Here is a 12,075-nt window from a genome sequence, read left to right as displayed (position 1 = left end):
TTCTCCATAGATGCAAGGCTCAAGATATTCCCACATGGCCAACGGATGGCGAGGTCGACCATCATGCATCTTATCCGATGGCCCACAACATGTCCAGAAGAAAGCAAGGGGTGAGTAGTTTGATCCTTGACGGTTTCATGTTTTGTTTTGTTCTCCCATTGCAACGCACAGGCATATTTGCTAGTTAATATACAAATATATTTACATCATAAATACAACACACGAACATACTAGTAGACGCAGAGCTATGTGTTAAGATGAGGGGGCCAATGCCCCCCCCCCCCCCCCCTCCCCCTTTCTCAGAGGCGGCGGGCACCGGAGGCTCCTCGGCGATCTCCAAGTCCGGGGCCTAGGCGGAGCGGGGCGGCGGCGCACGCAACGCACTACCGCATAGGTAGCCCCGCCGGTGGCTAGCAGGCCGAGGCCGCCGAGCGCCGCAACTTCCCACCCGTCGACCATGGTGAGTTGTGAGATGCGAGCAAGAGGGGAGGAAGGAGAGTAAAATGAGAGGGGGGGGGAGACGAGTGTGCTCCAGTAGCATGCAGTATTATTTGAATCTGATTCAAGCCAAGGCCGAAGCCAGTTCGAGTACTCCTACTAGCTAGCGCTGCGACGGCAGCGCCGCGAAGAAGACTACCTCGCGTGTCACACCCTCGGCCAGCCGGGGTGGCGTGAGCGGCGCAACACCCTTCGCCCGGCGCGCTCCACCGCCCCGGTGGCGCCGCCACGCCCCACTGCCCCGCTCCGCCTCGGCCCCGGACTTGGAGATCGCCGAGGAGCCTCCGGTGCCCGCTGCCTCTGAGAAGGGGGGGGGGGGCATTGCCCCCCTCATCAGTCCAGCAGAAAAATGTTGGGGAACAATAGCTGGTATATATTGCAGTCTTTGCACTGTCTAGAGTATATGTACGCAGGCTGATCGTGAATATATTTTTTCAAAAAAAAGTTGGCGGGGGAGATTGATCGTTTCAATAAACCGAGTAACAAAAATTTACCAAGAGAGATGCAGCCAGCGTACGCACATACGTGGAGGCCTCCTGGCCGGCCGTTGCCTTTGCATAACTGCATTGCCTTTTAGGGCTCTGCCTCCCTTTTCATTTTATCAAATAGCTGGATTGGTGCCATTTCCGTCTGCTTTTTTTTAACTTACTCGGAACAGGGTGATCCACCGCAGCCGAGTGACATGCTCATTGAGAGTTACTGCACGACATCTCTTATGTCCAACTCCTTATTATAGTTAGTACACACCTCTTTTGATGTCCAACTCTTGACGATCAATGATCCTGTTCACCTGGAGTCTACTAATTGTTACCTAATGTTAGTCTACTATAGTAGGAAAAAGCCTAGTAGCGGGAAACAAACTTAACGGTGCAGAGGGCAGACGTCGGTAGTATGACGCCGCTGATATGCCTATATTTGCGGCGCCGGTCAGCGACGCCGGAGGTATATGACATAGATGTGGCGTGGAGGTCAAACTTTGGTGGGGCAAATCGAGTCAAAATGGGTACCTAATTAGGATCTGTCTAATTCTTATCAAGGGAGAACTGATGCAACCCTATGTGCCGTCAGTACCAATCTGGTTGATACGGTCAACCAAGGAATAAACACTAGGTATATTGTGCCTGCGCTACGTCGACAAGTTGTGACGACAAGACCATTAGACTGTCAAACCTCAGTGCAACGACATAAAGATAATGCTCACAAAAGAAGTTACAAGGTGCCTGCATTACATGACAGACTTGAGGCGGAAGGAGGCGTGGAGGTCGGATAACGCAAAGAGTGCAATCTATTATCTATGACCCAGCTCAAGACATGTTTTGGTCCAAAACGTTCGCCCAATATGTTCACGGACAAGAAAATTGCAGAACACAAGGACTGGAAGCTGGCCTCTGCACGCACATTAGCTGAGACGAAACTTGTACATGCAAGTAACATGTACACGCGAGGAAGGACTCCAACACGTACACGTTTAGCTTAGAAAAAACTAAGAGGCCTGCGTGCCTAATTGCCGTGCCTAATTGGCCGGTTGTAATTAACTAGGATATTACGCCTATTACTATTCGGTTAGGATTTTTAGGAACTAAGAGTAGTACGAGTCAGTTCCGATCTGTCCGCTGCCGGCTGATTAGTATTTATAGTTTACTAGTAAACGTGCACGTGCAACGCACGTTTAGACTAATATTACAACCTTGAGAATTCACATGCACAAAAAGATATTTCAATAGCATTAAAAATTATTGTATCATCATCAACACAATTATTTAGAAGAAAACATCATTATCATTATTTCATTAGATTCTAGTTCTAGATTTATTCTCCAACATACCAGATATCCTTTTCTTTTTTACCGTAAGCATACCCGATATTCTTGCACCCCACGACAATAAGAGTTTTTCATTATCACCAAAAGATCCATGACTGCAAGAACAGACAATAGAGAGGTTTTATTGTCAATAACATAAATACTCCAGGAGATCATTTCAGGATAAAGAAATCACAAACTCAGAGCTGAAAATATCATCCTTTGCCCCAATCCTTTCACATCTTTGGTGTGAGAGGGAAGTACTTGTTAATCTACTCCATATTGGCACAAAGTTTGTAGATATTCCCATATTTTCTCACGCATTGTATGAGCTACCAAAAAATAGTACTCCCTTCGTTTCATAATGTAGTGCATATAGATTTTCTGAAAAGTCAAACTTTACAAATTTTGACCAAGTTTATGGAGAGAACTATTTATATTTACAATATAAAAGTATGTCTTATGATGTATCTGAGGATATGTGTTTAGTATTCTAGATGTATATATTTTTTATATAAATTTGGTCAAAGTTTATAGATTTTGACTTTAGAAAAAAATTATGTGTGCTACATTGTGGAACGGAGGGAGTATGAAATAGCAAAACATCCATCAACATTAAATTAGTCATATATGACAAAAATTATCAATCAAACAATATCCACTTTAAAGGCAGCCAAAGCATCCCAATTTAGTAAAAAGAATGTCTTATGTTTGATGATATTAGGACGTAGAAATTGCTTGTGCGTTGGTACGGGTGTAAAAATGATTTGGTGCGTCCACATAAAATGTGCAAGGATGTACCTTGAGATTCATCCATGATTTCAGTTTTTAACATAGTAGACTTTGTTACTTTAAATCACTTTTCGTCCACCACATGCTATTTGTCTCCGCAACCCAAACATGCTAACACCATCAATAAAGCATCAAGCACACACCGCAAAATAAATCACACCTCCATGAAAGAACATAAAATACAGCTAACTCACGAGCAATCATGTGTACTTGTTTAATCTATGACGATCGTCAAGACCATACTGATTTTTCGAGTATAAGTTAACCGTGCTTAATGGTGAAGAAACTTGCAGCAAAGTGTTTCCTATTAAATGACCTGTCCAAATCCAATGTTGGTTGGTCCGCTCGACTAATTAAGCTGTACTATGCCAATAATCAAAAGAAATATATTCATGTTTAATTTATGGCGATAATCAAAAGCATATTCATTTTAAATTATAACTTTATCTGAAGATTATGTTTTGTTCCACACTTCTACTTATGGCTCCTTTATCTTTCTTCCCCATGCTCAATTGATTTCCTTCCTTAATATTACATCGAGTAGAACGAAAGGAAAATTAGTACGATGGAGAAGATTGTGAAAACAAACTTGCAATCGATATGGAAGACCGATTTCGACATAATAACAATACAATTATAAATTTCTTAAAAAAAAGATGAAAACACCTTTAGTTGTTTCTCAATGTCTGATGTTATGTCTAAAAACATGGCAACAAACAGAAAAGAAGCCAATCACTTAATTAAATGAATGCACTAAGGGAAGTATCATTATAATTCAGTAATTCCAACATTCATTCCTTACATTCTCGAGCAAATATTTTCTCCTTAAGCGAATTTGGTGTAAAAATTCATACTGCAAGTAAATTAGAGAAGAGTTGAAAGTATCTTACAAAACCTATTCCATATGGTTGACGCCTGTAGCGGCTCCTCCGATGCCAGCAACAGGTTAAAACATATCCTTCTTATTGGCTTCGGTATAAAATTGTGCACAAACATAAGCTAAAATCAGATGTGTCAGAGCAAAGAAGAGGGAGATAACGGAGAGATGACAGAAAAATAAGGACACTGATAAGTGCCACACGTGTGGGCGTTAGGAAGACTGCCCACACATTTTGTGTGGTGTATAAGAGGAATAGCCTACACACTTATGTGTGGGCAAAATAAGTAATGCCCACACACCTTGTTTTTTTCCTCCCGATCCCTCTCACATGCGTGCGTGTGGGCGAAGTAGATAACGCCCACATATCCCGTATGTCAGGCCTCGTACCTCATGGTCCCACACGCCACGCGTGACAGTCACCGCGCGCCCGCAGTTGCCATGGTCCAAACCCTCGTCCATGTTCGTTCAACTGCAGTTGCCATGTCACTGAACTACAGTTGCCATGTCGGACAACTGCAGTTGCCATGGTTGCTCAACTGTAGTTGCCATGTATGGTCTGGTCTACTGTAATTGCCATGATTTCAAAACTTTAGGAGTTGCCACATACTAACACTAGGCAGTTGAGAGAGTTGTCATGTGCTCACAAGCATGCTAGGGCAGTTGCTATGTAAAAAGGAAGAGTTGCCATCTGCTTACGTGCACGTTAGGGCAGTTGCCATGTACCATGCAAAAACACATGCACGTTAGGTAAAGAGAGAGTTGCCATCTGCTTACGTGCACACTACGCTACCCTGCAAAACACATGACAACTCGGGTAAAAAGAGAGTTGCCACCTGTTTATAAAGCACACTAGGGCAGTTGCAATGTGTGCTGCAAAATATATGGCAACTAGCAGCTTGGGTGTGGGAGAGAAGACGGGCGTGTGGGCGAGATGGCAAATGCCCACACACTAGCTCTTGTGCATGCGTGGATAATGGCCCACACACCAGCCCCTCCCGTGTGGTGAAACGCCCGTGTGGGCGACCGGTTGAACGCCCACACACCAGGCCAGTCCTACATGGCACTGAAAACATGCCAAGATTCGTGCGCTCACGAACGGACGCGGATCCACGCGTGTGGGCGAGATGCAAACACCCACACGTGTGGGCGTTAACATTTCCGAAAAATAATCACTACAAAATTTGTTGCTCCGAGTAACATATCTCCCAAATCTCTTTCCATCCCTAACCAAATTTCCACTACAAAATCGTTCCTCCTCCCATCCTCTCGAACATGCCATCTGCAGTCAGAGTGATTGAGACAACTATATCTGAAAGAGTTGAGAAGAATAACACACCAGACCCAAAACCACGTGTTGCCCCACCTCCGAACTGCGTTCGCAACGCATGTCTCTCCGCTAGCTCCCTGGTCGGTGTTCCATGTTTGCCTCACCTTCGCTCTTCGCCATGGTCGCGCACAACTGGCAAGTGTCCACAACGGCGTCGCAGGCGCTGCAGAGGCACAGGTGCCTGCACGGCAGCAGCAACACGCACGACTCGCCCTCGCCCAAGCCCTGCACGCCGCCGCCGACGCTTGGAAGCTGCAGCGTCGTCGCCGGCGGGGGTCTCGAAACAACAGGATCGCGCGTCCTCAGCATCGAGCTCTTCATCCGGTGCCGCCGACGCCTTGGATGCTGCAGCATCATCGCCGGCGGGGGTCTTGAAACAGCAGGACTACGCATCCTCGGCGTCGATCTCTTCATCCGGTCTGGTGGATGCGACGGCAGCGCAAGGGGACTGCAGGAGCTGGTCGAGTGTAGCTTGGAGGCCCGCAGCGACAGCCTTGTGGCTCTTGGCGACGCGTATCCACGCCTGACCCTCGGCGCAAATCTGGCTTAGCCTCTCTGGCAGCTTGGCGTTGCGGCAGCGCGCCAGCTCCAGTGCGGCCTTCGCGGCCCGTAGCCGCCTCGTTTGCAGCATGCTCCCACCCGGCTTGCAACGGCCACAGACGCTTATGTTGGTCGCCATCGACCAGACGCGCCTTCACCCGTTCAGCTCGAGTAACAGGTGTCGGCGTGGCATGGAGGGTCAGGCGGCGGCGTGCGCGCGGCCATGTGCGTCAGCCGGTGGCCGAGCAAAGGAGCGACCAGCGGAGACCTGCGCGTAAGAAGAGGTCGGCGGCGGCGTGCGACCACGTGCCTCAACCGGTGGCCAAGGGATGGAGCGGCCGACGGTGACCTGCGCGTAAGGGGATGCCGGCAGCGGCGTGCGGCTACGTATGTCGGCCGGCGACCGAGCGAAGGAGCTGCGAGCGGTGACCGACGCGTAAGGAAAAGACAGTGGCAGCGACTGCGGAAATAGAGGTGGATCGGTGGCAATGGAAGAGGCAAGGCGAGCGGCGGTGACGGAGGAGGAGCGGGCAGCGCGTGGGTGGGGAGGCGACCCTCTAGGGCGTAGGAGCGTGGGACGGGCAAAGGCAGGCAACATGGGAGGTGGAAGTTGTTTTCAGCGAGCACAAATTAAGGGATCCGATCGCTTCCAGTTTCCTTTTTTTTCGTATCTTCCATGATCGTAGCCTCATAGGGATTGCGGCGGCGGGTCGTTGAGCTTCGGAATCTCTATGGTGAAGCACGGTGAGTCAACCTAAATTACTAAGTGTACACGAAAGAACGGATTAGATTAAGCCTAGCGGTTAGATTGATTTTAATGGATCTAATCATGCGGTGGTAATCCGTTCGTGTACGTTTTATAGGGTACGCTTAAAGAAAATTATGTTTGATCTTTTATTAGTAGTATAGATATCGTATCATTAGGAGAGGTCAGGTTTTAGCTTATTTCTTGGGTTGACGAACCGAGACTAGCAAGCCGAGGTATCTTCCTTTGGCGAGCTATTCCATGCATACTGGTTGAGAACCTTTTATCATTGCTTTGTGTTTGGGTGAGGGATTGAAGACGCTGTCTCTAATTTGTTGCTGATTTTTAGAGGATCGTCAACGTACTTCTTCATCAAGGTGTGCGTGTTGTTTTCGTGGTGATTGCATCTACAAGATCGTGAGCGTTACGTTGTTTTAGGTGACAAAGTAGCGTGAAAGATTGAACAAATTATTCGCGCCATCGTTTTTCTGTCGACGGTCGCATCAAGAACGTGCTCAGTGTGGAAGTGATCCGTCATTTTTTTCCTTTGGTGACTGTTGTGGTGGAGTCAGAGGCAGGTGACGAGCGTTGGTGTCAAGCTCAGAGGTTTCTTCGGTCTTATTTGTAATCTTATTTCTTGGTTGTTGTTACTATGTGCAAAGGCTAGCATTCTGCTACTTGTTAAGTATAGCTAAGTCGGTATGTATGTGGCTTGTACTATGATCCTTATGATATGAATGAGACACGTAATACCAAGAAAAAACAATGTTTTATAGATATTTTATCAAATAACTGATCAATATTTTTTCAAATGCTTAATTAACTTTTTTTTAATACATTATCAAAAAAATTATATACATTGTATACATTTTTCATTTTTCAAATGCTCAATTAAATTTTCTCAAATTCTTGATCAACATGTCTTCAAATTCTTGATTAAGATTTTTTTTAAATACATGATCAACTGTTTTCATACACATTGTATTTTTTAAATACATTTTTGTACACACAAAAACATTTTTTCTATACACATTTTACATGTTTCAAATGCTTGATTAATACTTTTGAAATATTGTATGTAAAGTTTGCTTTATAATATATATATATATATTTTACTATTTGATAGTATAAATAAAAGTAAAAGCTAAAGCAAAAGCAAAAAACAAAGAACGTGTAAAAACAAAACAAAACACACACGAGGTTGTGGCCTATGGCCCAGCGTGTTGGGCCGTACCAGTCTGGCCTTCTCTTCAGGCAAGGCTACCTGACGTGTAAGCGAGGTATAGGGGTGGCAGATCCTATTTGGCGCTTCAGGCGCCTAAAGAGCTTCAAGCTAGGTTGGCCCATTTCTATTTTTACCCTGTTTTTAGAAACGTCAAAAACTTGCAGGCAAGGGGGTTCGAATCCGTGACCCCTTTGTTCATCGTGTGTTTCAAAAAAATTGAAAAAAGTTCATCAAATTTGGAAAATTTTCATCTAATTTAAAAAAAGTTCATCAAAGTTCACCAAATTTTAAAGAAGATCATCAAAATTGGAAAAATCTCATTGATTTTAATAAAGTGCAGAAATTTTTAAAAAAGTTCATCAAATTTTAATATACAAATAAATTTACATCACAAATACAACACACGAACATAGTAGCAGACGCAGAGCTATGAGGGGGCCAATGCCCCCCTCCCTTCTCAGAGGCGGCGGGCATCGGAGGCTCCTCGGTGATCTCCAATTCCGGGGCCGAGGCGGAGCAGGGCGGCGGGGCGGGGCGGCGTCGCCGGGGCGGTGGAGCACGCCGGACGAAGGGTGTTGCGCCGCTCACGCCACCCCGGCTGGCCGAGGGCGTGGCGCGTGAGGTAGTCTTCGATTTCGTGCCGCCGCCGCTCCTCTTCACGGTGCTACCGTCGCAGTGCGAGGCAGCGGCGCACGCAGTGCAGTACCGCATAGCTAGCCCCGTCGGTGGCTAGCAGGTCGAGGCCGCCGAGCGCCACGGCTTCCCACCCGTCCACCATGGCGAGTTGTGAGATGAGAGCGAGAGGGGAGGAAGGAGAGTGAGATGAGAGGGGAGGAAGGAGACGAGTGGGCTCTTGTAGCATGCACGATTATTTGAATTTGATTGAAGCCAAGGCCGAAGCCAGTTTGTTTGGAGGAAGGAGACGAGTGGGCTCCTGTAGCATGTAGGATAATAATAATAATAATAATAATAATAATAATAATAATAATAATCTTTCTCTAATAATAAAGCGGCTATTGCATCTGCCCGCCCTCTCACCGTCGTTTAAATTACCTTTAAAAAGTTGACAAAAATTACCCACCAATGCCAGTGCCAAAAACTGTTCGCTTTTTTCATATTTTTTTAAACTTCTTCCTTGAAAGCGCTCTCCTTCCCATCGTCTTCCTCCCGAAGAGCCCCCGACTCCCACCCAACCTCAGGCGGCGCTCCTGCGCCCACCACCTCCAAGGCTCCAACCCTCCTCCCACCCCAAGCTCCAACGCGCCCCATTTAACCACGGTCAAGCCCCTGTTCTCGCTGGTCTCTTTCCTGGGCAATTTTTTTTAAATAATACATTTTTTAATTAATTTACATAAATATTACGCCGATATTTTTATTTTCAAAAATAATACACCATCGGCCCGCTGCAGGCTGACTGAGCCTAGTCGGCCCACCGCAGGCCGATTGGCTTCCAGTCGGCCCGCAGCAAGCCGACTGGGACTAATTGGCTTGCTGCGAACCAATTAGTCCCAGTCGGCTTGCTGCGGGCCAACTGGAGGCCAATCGGCCTGCAGTGGGCCGACTAGGTGCATGTGGCCTTTTTTTTGTTTTTGGTTTTAGTTGTTGTTTTCTATTTATTCTAGCTATCAAATGAATCTAGTTTGTGTTGGAACTTTTTGCATAAATTACTAGCAATATTAACAAGCCACATATAAATTTTCAAACTTTTTTGAAAACCACATTTTTACAATTGTATTTGATAGCTCCTGGTGAATATAGATAGGGTTTAAATTTATCTATCCAAATTGATTTTTTTATTTTTATAGATGTTAAAATAACAAGGAGAATAATTTAAATTTTTTTGTGAAACAATTTTAGAATACCTTTTTGGCTTATGAAACAATTCAAAACAATATGAAACATTTTTTGTGAAACAATTTGAGAATACTTTTTTGGCTTATGAAACAATTTGAGAATTTTCCTCAAATTGTTTCACAAAAATTGTTTCATATTGTTTCATAAGCCAAAAAAACAAATCCTCAAATTGTTTCACAAAAATGTTTAAACCATTCTCCTCAATATTTTAACATTTATAAAAATAAAAAACTCAATTTGGATAAAAAAATTAAACCCTATCTATATTCACCAGGAGCTATCAAATACAAATGTAAATATGTGGTTTTCCAAAAATTATGAAAATTTATATGTCGCTTGTTAATATTGCTACTAATTTATGCAAAAAGTTTCAACACAAACCAGATTCATTTGATAGCTAGAATAAATAGAAAATAACAACTAAAACCAAAAACAGAAAAAGAAAAATGGCCATATGCACCTAGTCGGCCCACCGCAGGACGATTGGCCTCCAGTCAGCCCGCAGCAAGCCGACTGGGACTAATTGGCTTTCCAGGCCGATTGGCCTCCAGTCAGCCCGCAGCAAGCCGACTGGGACTAATTGGCTTTAGTTGCAGCAAGCCAATTAGTCCCAGTCGGCTTGCTGCGGGCTGACTGGAGGCCAATCGGCCTGCGGTGGGCCGACTAGGCTCAGTCGGCCTGCAGCGGGCCGATGGTGTATTATTTATGAAAATAAAAATATCGGTGTAATATTTATGCAAATTAATTTTAAAAATGTATTATTTTTAAAAAAATTAGCTCTTTCCTGAGCATCCACGAGAGCGCCACCACACAGCGCGAGGGGAGCAAGTCGTCGAGCTGCCGATGCGGGGCGTGCGAGCTCGGCCGCGGATGCGCTCGTGCACCTTGCTAGAAGCCCAAGGCCAGCGGCGTATCCGTTCAGCGTGGTTGCTGCCGACGATGTGCTCCTCCTTGGGAAAGAGGACGTGGGGAAGCGGAGGCCCCGACGGCGAGGCGACCTCACCTCCAAACCCGACCTCGGGCGGCGCTACTCCCGGCCCAGACCCAACCCCCGCGCCCCTTGGGGCCCTCCCCCATGCCATTGCAGCCTCCTGCTGCGACGTCCATCGCCTTCTTGAGATCCGGCGGCCACTGCACACCAACTGTTCGATCAATTGACCCAACAAACAGGAGGTAATTCACCACCTCCCTGTCGAGATTCTTTGACGGCCACACGCGACCGCCATGTTGCCGTCCCTGTCGAGCTTCTTTGGTCATGTGTCACGTCGCTATCTCTTGACACGCCCGCGCACCGCTGCGGACGTCAACAGGTTTGTTGCCCCGCTTTCCTCGGTCATATCATGTCAAACTGTGGTTAATCACTTCTGATAATCGTGTATGTTGGTCACCCAGTGTTAGCAGCTCAGGAGTTTGTGTGACTGCGTCAAAATTGGCAGTAACAACCGTGGTGCTCATCCTGGCTAGAGTTTCAGGTTTCTGCAGATTTTGCAGTTCATTGCAAAGCAGATCAATGTAAATCTTCAGAACATGTTTAGTTTGATATAGTGTTAAGTCTCACTTTGCTTTATGTCAATCTGATTCCTGGTTAGGTAGTGTGCCTGATAGTGTCGTGGGATGTATGTGAATGAGTATGGACGTGCTTGATGTTGATGTGTAAGCACGAAGTACCTGTTCCTGCAAAAAGAAAAAAATAATGACATTGCTATTTAATATTTAATAGTAAACAAAAAGTCCATTTTACTACCCTGAATAAAGTGGGTGGTTCACTTTACCCCCTGATCTATTTTTCGGCTTCTTCTACTCCCAAACAAACCAAAACCGGATAAAACACCCCCTGGTTGGTTTGTCTCCACCCGTTGCTGATGTGGCACTAGTCAACGGCGGTTTTGACCTGGGTGGGTCCCCCTTGTCAGGTCCCTCTCTCCCTCTCTCTCTCTCTCCCTCTCTCTCTCTCTCTCTCTCTCTCTCTCTCTCTCTCTCTCTCTCTCTCTCTCCAGTCGCTGCACACCGCTCGACCTCGCCTCGCTCCTCTGTGGCGTCGACTGCGTCGCCATCCACCCCGTCGCCGCTTCGGCCGCGCGCCTGCGCCGTTCCGCATCCTCCCCTAGCTTTCGCCATCGTCCCCGGCCGCCCCCGCACCTGCGCCGTCCCGCCTCCTTCCCTAGCTTCTGCTGTCGTCCCCGGTCGCCGCACCCCGCTCGGCCTCGGCTCGCCTCGCCCCTCCGCGGTGTTGGCTCCGCCGCCATCCACCCCGTCGCCGCTCCGGACGCGCGTCTGCGCCGCCCCGCCTCCTCCCCGAGCTTGCGCCACCTTCCCCGTCCGCGCCCGCGCCGCTCCTCGCCGCTCTGCACTGGCCGCACCCGCGTCGCTCCGCCTGTCCACGCCCGGCCTCCCTCGCTCGGCGTGCTATCTC

The 12,075-nt window shown here is 46.9% G+C and overlaps 1 protein-coding gene across 1 annotated transcript; it reads right to left on the bottom strand.

Annotated features, from left to right (window-relative positions):
• Positions 1-5,121: 5,121 nt before the first annotated feature.
• LOC123080808 (E3 ubiquitin-protein ligase BOI-like) lies at positions 5,122-5,977 on the bottom strand. Its single transcript, XM_044503766.1, has 2 exons — positions 5,688-5,977; positions 5,122-5,575 (listed from the first exon to the last, which is right to left on the bottom strand). The coding sequence occupies exons 1-2, from the start codon at positions 5,975-5,977 to the stop codon at positions 5,368-5,370; spliced, it is 498 nt and encodes a 165-aa protein (XP_044359701.1). The 3' UTR covers positions 5,122-5,367.
• Between the last annotated feature and the right edge of the window lie 6,098 nt (positions 5,978-12,075).

Source organism: Triticum aestivum, chromosome 1B (genome assembly GCF_018294505.1).
Source record: "Triticum aestivum cultivar Chinese Spring chromosome 1B, IWGSC CS RefSeq v2.1, whole genome shotgun sequence".
In the NCBI taxonomy this organism is placed as follows: domain Eukaryota; kingdom Viridiplantae; phylum Streptophyta; class Magnoliopsida; order Poales; family Poaceae; genus Triticum; species Triticum aestivum.
This window is presented reverse-complemented; position numbering and strand designations above follow the sequence as displayed.